This window comes from Scyliorhinus canicula, chromosome 9, assembly GCF_902713615.1.
Source record: "Scyliorhinus canicula chromosome 9, sScyCan1.1, whole genome shotgun sequence".
Lineage (NCBI taxonomy): Eukaryota > Metazoa > Chordata > Chondrichthyes > Carcharhiniformes > Scyliorhinidae > Scyliorhinus > Scyliorhinus canicula.
In genome coordinates, this window is record NC_052154.1 from 142,306,226 (window position 1) to 142,321,672 (window position 15,447).

At 46.5% G+C, this 15,447-nt stretch overlaps 1 protein-coding gene across 6 annotated transcripts in view; it reads left to right on the forward strand.

Moving 5' to 3' along the window:
- abcc8 (ATP-binding cassette, sub-family C (CFTR/MRP), member 8) overlaps window positions 1–15,447 on the forward strand; it is a 362,311-nt gene that overhangs the window by 101,896 nt on the left and 244,968 nt on the right. For all 6 annotated transcript variants that reach the window (XM_038807799.1, XM_038807798.1, XM_038807800.1 and 3 more), the window contains one exon: window positions 9,254–9,418. In XM_038807799.1, coding sequence (XP_038663727.1) covers window positions 9,254–9,418 — 165 coding nt within the window. The remainder of the gene's footprint in view (window positions 1–9,253; window positions 9,419–15,447) is intronic.

Below are 15,447 nucleotides of genomic sequence, written 5' to 3' on the forward strand. Positions count from 1 at the left end.
TATGATGCGATCAGGCAAGACTTAGGATGCATCGCCTGGAGAGGAAAACTGCAGGGGATGGACACAATGGAAATGTGGAGCATGTTCAAGGAACAGCTACTGCGTGTCATTGATAAGTATTTACCTGTTAGGCAGGGAGGAAGTGGTTGAGTGAGGGAACCATGGGTTACTAAAGCAGTTAAATCACTTGTCAAGAGGAAGAAGGTGGCTTATGTGAAGATGACACGTGATGGTTCAGTTGGGTCGCTTGAGAGATACAAGTTAGCTAGGAAGGCTCTAAAGAGAGAGCTAAGAAGAGCCAAGAAGAGGACATGAGAAGTCTTTGGCAGGTAGGATCAAGGATAACCCTAAAGCTTTCTATAGGTATGTCAGGAATAAAAGAATGGCTAAGGTAAGAGTAGGGCCAGTCAAGGACAGTAATGGGAAGTTGTGCGTAGAGTCCGAGGAGATAGGAGAGGTGCAAAATGAGTATTTTTCGTCGGTATTCACACAGGAAAAAGACAAAGTTGTCGAGGAGAATACGGAGATACAGGCTACTAGACTAGAAGGGCTTGAGGTTCATAAGGAGGAGGTGTTAGCAATTCTGGAAAGTGTGAAAATAGATAAGTCCCCTGGGCCGGATGGGATTTATCCTAGGATTCTCTGGGAAGCTAGGGAGGAGATTGCTGAGCCTTTGGCTTTGATCTTTAAGTCATCTTTGTCTATAGGAATAGTGCCAGAGGACTGGAGGATAGCAAATGTTGTCCCCTTGTACAAGAAGGGGAGTAGAGATAACCCAGGTAACTATAGACCAGTGAGCCTTACTTCTGTTGTGGGAAAAGTCTTGGAAAGGTTTATAAGAGATAGGATGTATAATCATCTGGAAAGGAATAATTTGATTAGAGATAGTCAACATGGTTTTGTGAAGGGTAGGTCGTGCCTCACAAACCTCATTGAGTTCTTCGAGAAGGTGACCAAACAGGTGGATGAGGGTAAAGCAGTTGATGTGGTGTATATGGATTTCAGTAAAGCGTTTGATAAGGTTCCCCATGGTAGGCTATTGCAGAAAATACAGAGGCATGGGATTCAGGGTGATTTAGCAGTTTGGATCAGAAATTGGCCAGCTGATAGAAGACAAAGAGTGGTGGTTGATGGGAAATTCTCTGACTGGTGTCCAGTTACTAGTGGTGTGCCACAAGGATCTGTTTTGGGGCCGTTGCTGTTTGTCATTTTTATAAATGACCTGGAGGAGGGTGTAGAAGGATGGGTGAGTAAATTTGCAGATGACACTAAAGTCGGTGGAGTTGTGGACAGTGCAGAAGGATGTTACAAGTTACAGAGGAACATAGATAAGCTGCAGAGCTGGGCTGACAGGTGGCAAATGGAGTTTAATGCAGAAAAGTGTGAGGTGATTCATTTTGGAAGGAATAACAGGAAGGCAGAGTACTGGGCTAATGGTAAGATTCTTGGTAGTGTGGACGAGCAGAGAGATCTCGGTGTCCATGCCCATAGATCCCTGAAAGTTGCCACCCAGGTTGAGAGGGTTGTTAAGAAGGCGTACGGTGTGTTAGCTTTTATTGGTAGAGGAATTGAGTTTCGGAGCCATGAGGTCATGTTGCAGTTGTACAAAACTCTGGTGCGGCCGCATTTGGAGTATTGTGTGCAGTTCTGGTCGCCACATTATAGGAAGGATGTGGAAGCATTGGAAAGGGTACAGAGGAGATTTACAAGAATGTTGCCTGGTATGGAGGGAAGATCATATGAGGAAAGGCTGAAGGACTTGAGGCTGTTTTTGTTAGAGAGAAGAAGGTTAAGAGGGGACTTAATTGAGGCATACAAGATGATCAGAGGATTAGATAGGGTAGTAATCGAGAGCCTTTTTCGTTGGATGGTGATGTCCAGCACGAGGGGACATAGCTTTAAATTGAGGGGAGATAGATATAGGACAGATGTCAGAGGTAGGTTCTGTACTCAGAGAGTAGTAAGGGCGTGGAATGCCCTGCCTGCAACAGTAGTGGACTCGCCAACACTAAACGCATTCAAATGGTCATTGGATAGGCATATGGACGATAAGGGAATAGTGTAGAGGGACTTTAGAGGGGTTTCACAGGACGGTGCAACATCGTGGGCCAAAGAGCCTGTACTGCGCTGTAATGTTCTATGTTCTAAGTGGATTCCAAAGGGTGGGCGGGCCATGTAGACTGTGGGAATCATTACCTAACATCCCAATCAGACCGTGATGCCTGGACACTGTGCCTGAACACTGCAGGAGGCAACACCACACATGCAGCAACCAACATCCAAACACCCAGTAGATGGAACAGACTCCAGAAACATGTCCACAGCCGGAGGGTGTGTGAGTGCAACGGGGAGGGAACCAGTGCCCAGGCCAGGTGACGTTACGTGTGGGTGCCTGGGGTACAGAGTCTGGGGTCAGTTTAGGGGTCCCATTGCGGCTGGGTGTGCATGGGCAGGGTGTTCTGGTTGTGGGCGAGGGAGGGATCAATGGGGGAATGGAGGGTCCAAGGGTGGAAGCCACCGCTGTTTGTCACTCTAACACCCAATTCCGTACATATATTGAACGGTATGGACAGTATTTTGTACCCCCCAGAACAAGCCCGAGAGGTGCTCCTGGTAGCCCAGGTGACCAGACGGTGGCGTAGCAGTATCTGCAGATGCTGGAGGCGGAGGCCACACGCCTGACCCTGCTCCACACCCTGAGGACCCAGCCGCCCATCAGGCCAGGGAGGGACCCAGAGGGGGAAGCCCGCAACGGGCCCGGGTGCACAGGCATCACTGGCCGTTTGAACAGATGATGGACAGCACATGCCACAGGAGGCTCCACCTCAACAAGGAGGCAGTGCAGCACCTGTGTCATGTCCTTGCAGACTTGGCACCACATTGAGGAGGAGGACACCCGCTTCGGGTGGCCGTCAAAGTCACTGCAGCCCTGAAACTTTACGCCTCGGGATCATTCCAGGACTCGGGCGGGAACCTGTGCGGCATCTCTTGGCCACAGCCCACAGGTGCATCCGATAGGTCACGGATGCCCTGCTTCCGTGGAAAACTATGTCAACTTTGACATGGACCAAGCCCAACAGGATGCCCGGGCAGCAGGATTCTCTGCCATCGCCAGGATGCCCCAGATCCAGGAGCTGTTAGACTGCATGCATGTTGCATTACGCTCAGTGGGCCACCTGGGAGTGCCCTAATAATAATAATCTTTATTATTCTCAAAAGTAGGCTTACATTAACACTGCAATGAAGTTACTGTGAACAGCCCCTAGTCGCCACTTTCCACTGCCTGTTTGGGTTCACAGAGGGAGAATTGAAAATGCCCAATTCAACTAACAGCATGTCTTTCGGGACGTGTGGGAGGAAACAGGAGCATCTGGAGCAAACCCACACAGACACGGGGAGAATATGCAGACTCCGCACAGACAGTGACCCAAGCCAGGAATCAAACATGGGATCCTGGCACTGTGAAGTAACAGTGTTAACCAGTTCTTGTGTGACCACCACATGAAGGTCATGTGTGTGCACGCTTCCCAAGGAGTATGCACGGCAGCTAAATCCTGGGCCAGTCGGACATCCTCGGCCTCTTCAAGGACTACCCAGGATGAGCAGCTGGTTCTGGGAGATGAGGATACCTGCTGAGAACTGGCTAATGACACCAGGGGGTCGGGGACTGAAACGGAGATCCGATACAACAAGGCCAATGTGGCCATGCGAACTGTCATTGAGCGGTGGGTTGGTCTGCTTAAAAGGCAGTTCCGATGCCTTGACCTCTCCGGTGGAGCCCTGCAGTACACCGCCCAGAGGGTTGCCCGCTTTGTGGTGGTCTGCTGTGTCGTTTACAACCTGGCGCAGCAGCAGGGCAACGTGCTGGAGGATGAGGAACATGTGCCCACCTCTGAGGAGGAAGTCGGGGATGATAAAGAGGTGCTAGACCAGCAGCGGCTGGAGGACAATCCCAGAGGAAAACCGGAGGACCAGCCGGAGGCTGTAGGACAGGCAGCGAGGGTCCGGCAAGCCCGGAGGGCCAGGGATGCCCTCATACTCACCCGCTTAACATAGAACGTGGCGTGGTCTGTTATTGATACCTTACCCTCCCCTCGCCCCCATCTTCCACCCTCCCAGGGCTGTATCACATCACTCCAAAGTGCTGGGACAGTGTCTGCACCATCATCTGGTCACTGTTGATGGCAGGGGGGTGATGATAACCCACAGTGAGTGAGCGCCAGTGCTCCATAAACCATGGCAGTCTGACCCCTGCCTGTCTGATGAGTGCTCGCTCACACCCATTCCCTGCACGTGGTGTGCCCAGGGCGGGCGGATGCCTGGACAGATGGGTCAAAGGTTCGGAGGTCGGCCCGCATTGCAGAAGAAAGTGACAGAAGCATCATACTGCTTGTGGTCAAGGTGTCACAGGTGTCCAACAATTCCCCACTCTCCCGATGGTGCCTCCCCACTCTCAGACCACCCACTCACCCCCCTACCCCCTACCTATCCCCCTCGGCAAAGCCCATCTGCATTGCTCCGCAGTGCTTGGCCATTCCCATCTCAGACTGGAACTGTTCTGCAGCACCTCGTCAGGTCAGCCTGGTACTGGGTCACACCGCCCAGTGAGTCGGACATTCTGCCGAGGCCCTCAGCCAGGGCTGTGACCGTCTGCGCCACGCCTGGGACACCTTCACTAATGGTGCCGACATCATGCACCAGGCTCTGCACTATGGTCGCCACCTGAGCAGTGTTGGCTATGGACCTGCTCAAGTGTCCCTACATCTACTGCTGAATGTCTCGATTGCTTCCTAACGGCTCCATCAGCTCCAGGTATACCTGTTCCATAGGCTCAGCATCTGACTGGGACCCAGCTGGGTCCTGGGAGCTCGCAGAACTCTGACTGTTGTCTTGCCTGGGTGTTCCTGTCTCCACCTGATATACATCAGCAGCAGTGTTCTGTTCACCAGATTGTGCCCCAGAAGCCTGACCACTAACGTTTCCCAGCAAGGGGCTGTATCTGCGCTGGTGGAGGGTGAGGATGACAGCTGTGATGCTTCGATTGTGGCATCCTCAGAGCTCTCTTCCATGGTGTTTTCATGGGGGTCAGGGGAGGGGGCCACCTGGATGAGCTGGCGCCGTCGGCTGGAAGATCTGTGGTAGAATGGACATGTGGTCAGTGGGAGGGATGGATCAGTCAGTGTGGCCATAATTCACATTTGACAGGTTCTCCAGGTGGGGACCAGTGGATTCTCATCTCTGCGGCGTCCGTCAAACTCCACACTGGTGACCGTTCTGTCCTTGGCCACCCCAGTCACCTTCAGGGCCCCGTTCCTTGAAGATCTTGAGGATTCATATGTTTGGCATGCCTCCGCCAGTCTGGGTCCTCTCGCAATGATTGTGGAAGAGCTTCTCCTGCGGAGACACTGAGAGAGCATCGTTAGCCCCACGCGTGGTTCACATTGGTGGGAGGGGGTGTGTGAAGGAAGGTTGGGGGATTGAAGGGAGGGTGTGAAGGGAGGGTAGGAAGCCACATGGAGGGTTGGGAGGTGGGGTGCATTGGTGTCAACTCACCTGAGCTCCTTCTTGCGACACTGGAGGCCAGTCTCCCTGTTCACACTCCCCGAGCTCAGGCACACTGGCTACACTATGGCTCACCCTCCGGGACCCTCAAGGGAACAGGACATCCCTCCTGGCTTCCACCGCATCAAGAAGCCTCCCCAGGTCTGCATCCCCGAATCTTGGGGCTGGTCTTCTCGGCGCCATGACTGTGATCTGAGTGAGGTTAGCTGTGCAAGTGCTCTTTAAGTACTGCTTGACCTTGTTAGCGAAAGGCTGACGAATGCGGCCCTGGTGAATCGGCGTGAAACCCATGGGGCCTCGTTAAGTGGGCCGATTAACATTGAATCGCTTTGCCGGCCTCGCCGGGCCGAGCGCCAGGGAGCTCGCGGCAGTTCCCGCTCGCTTCAACACTTAGAAACCTATCCGGAGAATCGCACCCTATGAGATGAATTCAATTCCAGCATTAAAAGGACATTCCCAACGTGAAACTTGATGGTTCTGCAGTTGGGTTCAGAACATGAGGCTGTGGCAGAGTGGAGTACATTACTTTACCGATGCCTACCTAGATGTGATGATGCGTTTTGGTCGGGCCCATGAGGGGATGCTGCCCCCATTAATAAGAAGCCTGCTAGTGAAACCAAGACGCCACGGCTGAAGGTAATGGAGAAGGTGAGATGCGTTGCCATGCTCATGGATTTAATGCCATGTCTCACGTGTTATGTGTAAGCCACCAAATGAAAATCCAATTATCCTCCTCTGCTGAAGTAACAGGGATTGTTAGGTAGAAATACTGCCAAGGAGAAGGATTTGTGGTTGCACAAGGTTAAGTACATCAGTATGTAACACAGGGCAGCACGGTGGCGCAGTGGTTAGCATTGCTGCCTCATGGCGCTGCGATCCTAGGGTCAATCCCGGCTTGGGTTACTGTCTGTGTGGTGTTTGCACATTCTCCCCGTGTTTGCTTAGGTTTCGCCACCACAAGCCAAAGATGTGCAGGGCAGGTGGACTGACCATGCTAAATTACCCCTTAATTCGAAAAATGAATTGGGTACTCTAAATTTATATTAAAAAATAAGTATACATAGATACATAGAAGATAGGAGCAAGAGGAGAGCCTTTTGGCCCTTAGAGCTTCCTCCGCCATTCATCGTGATCATGGCTGATCATCCAACTCAATAGCCTAATCCTGCTTTCTCCCATAGACTTTGATCCCATTCTCCCCAAGTGCTATATCCAGGCGCCTCTTGAATATATTCAATGTTTTAGCGTCAACTACTTCCTGAGGTAATGAATTCCACAGGCTCACCACTCTGTGTGTGAAGAACTGTCTCCTTATATCTGTCTGAAATGTTTACCCTGAATCCTCAGACTGTGACTACTGGTTCTGGACACACCCATCATTGGTAACACAATGTTAGAATGTTACATTTCTGTTTAACTTTTGAACCATAAGCATTCTTTGTTTTCGCCGCTTTCTTCTGTTGTCCATTTTTGTTGTTCTTCAGCAAATGACCTTTTTACTTGAGGGGACTGTAGATGGGAGGGGTTAGGGTGGTGGGAGTGGCTTTTGCATATTTCTGTGTGACTGTCAGATAGGCAGATTGATAGAACTCAGTGAATCTTGCAAAGGTGAAGGCATCCCAGGTAGCAATGTATGCTCCTCCTCCTCGTCCTTGGAGTTCTCTGAAGAAACTTTGTGCTCTGTGCCTTGCTGTAATAGCTGTTGGCTTTCAAATGTATTATCTAAAATCTTCCCTATTAAAGCATTTCTTAATGAGGATTAGCAGGGTTGCTATTTTACTGGTTATTATGCATCTGGTGATTTCTCCATCATTCATTTCTTCATCATTCATTTCTTTAAATTATATTGGTATACTTTAATTATGTCAGTGATTGGTACCATAATTGTTAGGAACCCCATAGAGACCAATGTCTTTAAAAAATAAATTTGAATTCCCAGTAATTAATTTAAAGGAATTGTCAAGATGACAGTTTTAAGACTTTTACTGTGACAAATAAACTACAAGCAACATTGACTAAACATTAACTATAGGTAACTAAAATCTAAACTATAAAACGGATAACCTATATTCATGTTTTAGCCTGACTGATAACCCCACACCAAATACATACACATTATAGTCTATTCTCCACAGCATTACAGTTTAATAGGAAAATATACTACTTTGCTCCCAGCTTTCAACAAGTTCATGTCTCTTCACTTCACCGTTTGTAATGTCAAGTGACTGTTGAAAGGAACTTCTCTCAGACTTTGGAGAATTTCTAAACCGCGACCGTCGGTAATATCTACTCAAGCATTTTTTCCTCCTGACTTAGCCAGGCAAATATTCCAATGCCTTTAGGTTGCCAAGGGATATGTTCCTTTTCCCAGCGACTGTCATCACTTACACATTCTGCCTGGTAATCTGCAGAGAACTTACAGCTTTCTTCTCTCTGCTAACCACACTAAATGTAGCTTTTGTTTCTCTGAGACTTCCCTCTGTTTCTCTCATTTTGTATCCAAAAGCTTGGAGACAGAAAGCCCACAGTTAGCCCAGCTGCCCTTGTCTTTGCTTTTGGATGTGAACATTTTACACATCTGTTCCAGTAAGCCACAATGTGGGCCCTTGGCCTCCTTGGTAACCAAGCCACAAAAGCTTGTTGTAGGGCAAAACTAGATTTCATGACCCTCTTCACTACATCATTTTACCTTTAGTTAAAGAGACAGTTCAAAAAGTAAAATATTATTACATTTGTGTTCTAATAATCTGTATTAAAAACACTAAAACTAGTTTAAAGTGTTCCTGTGTTAACTCACTTGTTCAATTTGAGCATTAAGATCAAAATTGCTGATAACTTACAAATGCTGAACAATAATTCAACACAAACTACATGTATGCCCTTTTTGATATGCTTTTAGTTCAGTGAAAGTATTAGCCAATAGCTTAGCACCTCCATTAAAATAGTGAACTCAGTTCTTTAATATGAACATATTAAACTGTCATATGGTAATATCAAATAACGAGATTTCACGGTACAAGGTTGGTCTGATGCTCAGCTCAGCATGAATCCAGTCTGGCCTCAATCTAAATAAGTCTAAGAGCTCTTCTGCATAATTCATCCATTCTGAGAATGGATGCCTCATTTATCCCGGACAACTTTGGTCAAACTCATTAATGGTGACAGAATGATTCAAGGCAATACAATGCTCTGACATTTCAATTCTGAATGTTAAATTATATGCATTTTCTTTGCAGTTGGAAGCCTTCAGATTGATGTTATTTTGGTTAGTCCTGTGTTGACATAGCTGGATAGATAATATTCCTTGTTAAGTTTTTATGTTTTGACGCATGGTGTGATTTGTTTTTAAGAGACCCTTTACAGTTTATTGTTATTGAATACTAAAAAATCCAATGAATTCTTAATTTGGCACTGTGGCTATTTGGTAGTTAAAATAGTTTCTGTGAAGAGGCAAACATGACGTTTTCAGTAACACATGATCTGACCACGACCAAGAACATAGCTGTGATTAAAGCGAGATTGTCTAGCTCAGGACTAAATCACTAACAAAAACAATCCATTTTAATTAACTTTACTCTCGTGTCCTTATTTCTGTCTTACTAATGAGTTTACGGAACTAAATTTTCTGAACATTCCAAGCAAATTTTGTCAGAAATGTTAAGTAGTCACAGCCTCTGTTTTGTTTCTATAGGTCAAATTGCTGGGTGTGTACTTCATTTCCTCACAGGAGTTTTTGGCCAACGCTTATGTTATCGCAGTCCTTTTGTTTCTTGCCCTTCTTCTGCAAAGGACATTTCTTCAAGCATCTTACTATGTTGCTATCGAAACTGGAATTAACCTACGAGGAGCAATTCAGGTACTGTCTTTAAGTGCTTTGCATCCAGATAATCCAACATGAACTATTTCTATTAGGATACTTCCGATTTCAAACTGTAAAGAATTTTCAGCCCCAAGAAATGTTCTTAGAATAATAATGCAAGTGTACATTAAAATGGCATTCTTGGAGTGTTCACTTCAATAGAAAAGATTGTTTTTCTGAACATAAATTATGCTGAGTGAACAGCGTGGTGAGTTATCACATTGTACATTCTCCACTAGATGTTAAACCTAGTTAGAACCAATGGGGTAACATTTTTCTCTTTCTACCTTCTATAAGTGGCAAATCCAAACTTTGTGTGCAGCATGCAACACCAAAATTGACAAAAGCAGTATTAAGTTGATATTATTGAGTAATAATAAATCCAGTGTCCTCGCTTTGGTAAGTGTCTGGAATTCAAATCACAAATTTACACACTACCCGTCCTGCCTTCCTGTTCTTTGTCGGTAATAAATATAAAGAGGGATGAATATGTTTGCGTAGGACTACTTGAAGTCGCGTTACACAGACTTAAGCCAGTTCCCCGGGGACAGGCATCACCACGGAACACTAGCTATGTGGACCCTACGGGTAATTGATATCAATGCACAAGCCAATATTGCGGTACTGTCTTTGTCCCCCAACCCCCCTTCCCCCCAGGGAACTGACATTGTCTGCGTTGCACTTCTTGAAGCTACGAGAAAAGATTTCTTTCCCCAAACTTCTCAGCTGGAAATGCTGATTTTGCAGCATTTACTCTTGGCACAAACCAATGTGTACATAGAAACATAGAAAAAATAGGAGCAGGAGAAGCCATTTGGACCTTCAAGCACACTCCGCCATTCATTATGATCATGGCTGATCATCCAACTCAATAGCCAAATCCGTTTCCCCAAAATCCTTTGATCTCCTTCACCTAAGTGCTATCTCTAACTGCTGCTTGAAGCCATACAATGTTTTGGGCTCAACTACTTCCTGTGGAAATGAATTCCATAGGCTCACCATTCTCTGGGTGAAGAAATTTCTCCTCATCTCTGTGCAAATGGTTTACCCTGTAACCTCAGGGTTCTGGACACACCTACCCTCAGGAACATCCTTCCTGCATCTACCCTGTCCAATCCTATTAGAAATTTTTAGGTTTCAATGAGATCCGCCCTCATTCTTCTGAACTCTACTGAATACTATCCTAACCAATTCAATCTCTCCTCGTTCGTCTGTCCTGCCATCCCTAGAATCAGCCTGGTAAACCTTCGCTGCACTCCCTCCAGAGCTAAAACATCCTTGCTCAGATAAGGAGACCAAAACTGCACACAATTTTCCAGGTGGGACCTCATCAAAGCCCTTTTTAATTGCAGCAAGACATCCCTGCTCCTGTAAATCCTCTTGAAATGAAGGTCATCATACCATTTGCCTTCTTTAGCCTGCTGCACCTGCATGCTTACCTTCAGTGACTGGTGTATGAGATCACCCAGTTCCCATTGCACATTCCCCTCCTAATTTATGGCTATTCAGATAAAGTCTGCCTTCTTGGTTTAGCTACCAATGTGGATAATCTCACATTTATACAGATTATACTGCCTTTCATATGCCCACTCAATCAACTTGTCCAAATCACACTGAAGGATCTCTGCATCCTCCTCACAGCTCACCCTCCCACCCAACTTGGCGTCATCTGCAAATTTGGAGATATTTTGCTTCCTCGTCCAAGCATACAAAGTGGCAAAGCTTAGTGGGAGACTAGAGGACTGGGAAATCTTTAGGGAGCAACAGAAAGCTACTAAAACATCTGTAAAGAGTAAGATAGATTATGAGAGTAAACCAGCTCAGAATATAAAAACAGATAGTAAAAGTTTCTAAATTTATAAAACAAAAAAGAGAGGCTAAGGTAAATATTGGTCCTTTAGAGAATGAGAAGGGAGATTTAATAATGGGAGATGAGGAAATGGCTGAGGAAGTGAACAGGTATTTTCGGTTGGTCTTCACAGTGGAAGACACAAATAATATGCCAGCGACTGATAGAAATGAGGCTATCATCAAGGAAGAAAAAGTGAGGCATCTGGATAGAAATTGTCCCATTGGGCAGACGCAGCATGGGTTTATAAAGAGCAGGTCGTGCCTAACTAATTTAGTGGAATGTTTTGAGGGCATTACCAGTGCGGTAGATAACAGGAAGCCAGTGGATGTGGTATATCTGGATTTCCAGAAAGCTTTTGACAAGGTGCCACACAAAAGGTTGCTGCATAAGAGAAAGATGCATGGCATTAAGGGTAAAGTAGTAGCATGGATAGAGGATTGGTTAATTAATAGAAAGCAAAGAGTGGGGATTAATGGGTGTTTCTCTGGTTGGCAATCAGGCTAGTGGTATCCCTCAGGGATCAGTGTTGGGCCCACAATTGTTCACAATTTACATACATGATTTGGAGTTGGGGACCACATGCAATGTGCCCAGGTTTGCAGATGACTCTAAGATGAAGCAAAGTGGTAAAGCAAAAGTCTGCAGAGGGATTGGATAGGTTAAGTGAATGGGCTAGACTCTGGTAGATGGAATACAATGTTGACAAATGTGAAGTTATCCATTTTGGTAAGAATAACAGCAAAAAGGGAATATTATTTAAATGATAAAATATTAAAACATGGTTCTGTGCAGAGAGACCTGGGTGTGCTAGTGCATGAGTCGCAAAAAGTTGGTTTACTGGTGCAACAGGTGATTAAGAAGGCAAATAGAGTTTTGTCCTTCATTGCTAGAGGGATGGAGTTTAATACTAGGGAGGTTATGCTGCAATTGTATAAGGTTTTAGTGAGGCCACACCTGGAGTACTGTGATCAGTTTTGGTTTCCTTACATGAGAAAGGACGTACTGGCGCTGGAAGGTGTGCAGAGGAGATTCACGAGGTTAATCCCAGTATTGAGGGGGTTGGATTATGAGGAGAGGTTGAGTAGACTGGGACTGTACTCATTGGAATTTAGAAGGATGCGGGGAATCTTATCGAAACATAATATTATGAAGGGAATAGATAGGATAGATGCGGGCAGGTTGTTTCCACTGGCGGGTGAAAGCAGAACTAGGGGGCATAGCCTCAAAATAAGGGGAAGTAGATTTAGGACTGAGCTTAGGAGGAACTTCTTCATCCAAAGGGTTGGGAATCTATGGAATTCCTTGCCCAGTGAAGCAGTTGAAGCTCCATCATTGAATGTTTTTAAGATAAAGATGGATAGTTTTTTGAAGAATTTTTTTTTTTTAAATGTAAATTACCCAATTATTTTTCCAATTAAGGGGCAATTTAGCATGGCCAATCCACCTACTCTGCACATTTTTGGGTTGTGGGGGCGAAACACACGCAGACACGGGGAGAATGTGCAAACTCCACACGGACAGTGACCCAGGGCCGGGGTCGAACCTGGGACCTCAGCGCCGTGAGGCAGCTGTGCTAACCACTAGGCCACCGTGCTGCCCTCGTTTTTTGAAGAATAAATGGATTCAGGGTTATGGTGTTCGGGACAGAAAGTGTCCAGAAAAGATCAGCCATGATCTCATTGAATGGCGGAGCAGGCTCGAGGGGCCAGATGGCCCACTCCTGCTCCTAGTTCTTATGTTCTTATATTCTAAATCATTAATATATATTGTGAATAGCTGGGGTCCCAGCACCGATCCCTGCAGAATCCCACAAGTCACTGCCTGCCAATTTGAAAATGACCTATTAATTCATACTCTTTGTTTCCTGTCTGCCAACCATTGTTTTATCCATCTCAAGTGGGCAGCATGGCAGCACAGTGGGCGGCACGGTAAAACAACTGGATAGCACTGTGGCTTCATGGTGCCAGGGTCCCAGGTTCAATTCCCCGCTGGGTCTCTGTCTGTGCGGAGTTTGCACGTTCTCCCCGCGTCTGCGTGGGTTTCCTCCGGGGCACCGGTTTCCTCCCACAGTCCAAAGATATGCAGGTTAAATTGCCCCTAGTGAGCAAAAAGGTTAGGAGGGGTCATTGGATTACAGGGATAGGGTCAAAGTGAGGGCAGAAGTGGGTCGGTGCAGGCTCGATGGGCCGAATGGCTTTCTTCTGCACTGTATGTTGTAATGCACTACCCCTAATCCCATGCGCTTTAGTTTTACACGCTAATCTTTTGTGCGGGACTTCATCAAAAGTCTGAATGTTTACCTCTGAACTGCCAGTCTGATCTGGAGCAAGCTGTTAGAGTGATTTCTGGCAGCTTGGAAAAGTTGTGCTGTTGTAGTAAAGATATCTTGCTTAGGGATTCCTTTACTTGAACTTCAAGCACTTAATCCTTGTGTCAATTCCATTCGTATTGAACATGTGAGAAATCAAGCATCATAATGAACCAAAGTACAGAGTCTTGGCATTGAAATCTTGATAAGCATGAAAAAAGGCATACACATATGAAATCAAAAAATACATTTGCAAGTCTTGCGTCAGTTTGGGAAGTGACTCAAGCAGTTTCACTTAGAAATTCACCCACTTGAGAAAGGAGATCTGAAGGAGGTCTAAACAACTAAAAATGTAGAAAGTCTTCCTGAAATCGTCACAGCAACTGACCAGCAACCAGAAATATTGCAAAATTATTTTATCAGAATTTACTAGTGATGTTGTGAAATGGCTATGCATACCTCAACTGCCTCCATGATGTGTCAGCCTCATAAGTAAACTTTGAACTGTCAGCTATACCTGTGTTATCGTAATTGGCGATCGGGCAGAGAATTGATTCTGACGCCGGAATCGGGGCCGACACCGGTGTGACGCTGGTTTGTGAGTCTCTGCCCTCTTCAAACCGCCGTTATCATGACCCGCGCCACGCGCAGTCGCAATGCCATTGGCGCCTCATCGGCTGGCCCACTCTTGAAGCTCCGCCCCCCCATGGACCGAGTTCCCAACAGCACGGGACACGTGTCCTCTCAAAAATCGTGAACCCGGCGTGGCGGCTGCAGACTGTGTCAAGCGCCGCCACACTCGACCAGGATCCGTGCCGCTGGCCAGGGGGTCTTCAGCGAGGGCTGAGGGGACTGGTGGGGGGTGGCCAGGGATGGGCTGTTGGGTTGCAGTTTGCCGGCCGGGTCAGTACATGGCCGGCACCATCTAGCACGGTGCGACCTCTGCAGGTCGTCAGGCATGCGCATGCGCGGCCCGGGACACAGCCATTCTCTGCCCGTTTCCGGCGCAGGAGGCTGAAGTTTTGGTCAGCGCCGGTGCAACTCCTCACTGGTACCAGAATTGGTGAGGGGTTCGAGCCAATTTTCTTTGCATATACTTCTCGCCGATTCTCCATGCGAGCCGGCACTTAGCCGCAGGAATGGAGAAACCTGCCCACGGTCAGCAAATTACATCTGCCAGGGGCCTTGAGTACCTATTTGCCTATCTGAACCAATCTCCAGTCATATTAGTGAAAAAACACCCAGCATACCTCACAAATGCAGACAAAAAGCTGCACAAATGTTGAAATCAGGTTTGAGTGCTGGTCGCAGGGCTCTGCAACTTTGAAGGAGAAATGAACGAAGCGTGTGTACCAAGTGTCAGACCTGCTTTCACTCTACTTTGAAGCCTTACCTCTGGTTCTTAAAAGCACTGCCGAAGGCCTCTCCCAAAAAGATGAGCATTTTGGTTTTTAGAAGGGTTTTCATGGGGCCAGACATAAATGCTCTGGCCTGCTACTTGTCTGCATTTACCCCACCCAGTACTGTACTGCACTTTAAATATTTATCTGTACTTTTACAATGTGAATATTTCTGAAATATTCAGAAATTTCTGAAATATTCAGAAATATGACTGAAAATGTAATTGAAATCGTTAATTAAACAAAGTTCCCTTACAAAACTCCTGAACACTGCCACTGCATCAGTCTGAAGGTAAGTTAGTAAGTAGAGAAGCTAAAAAACCCTGATTAAAATTTGAGAGGAAACAAATTATTCTGGAAGGGTGACATGTTGGCGCAGTATAGTGGGTATCAATATACAGTAACACCGACTGGTTGGACATTATCTTGCATTGTAATTCTCTAAGACTGCTGAGAATCAGTATTA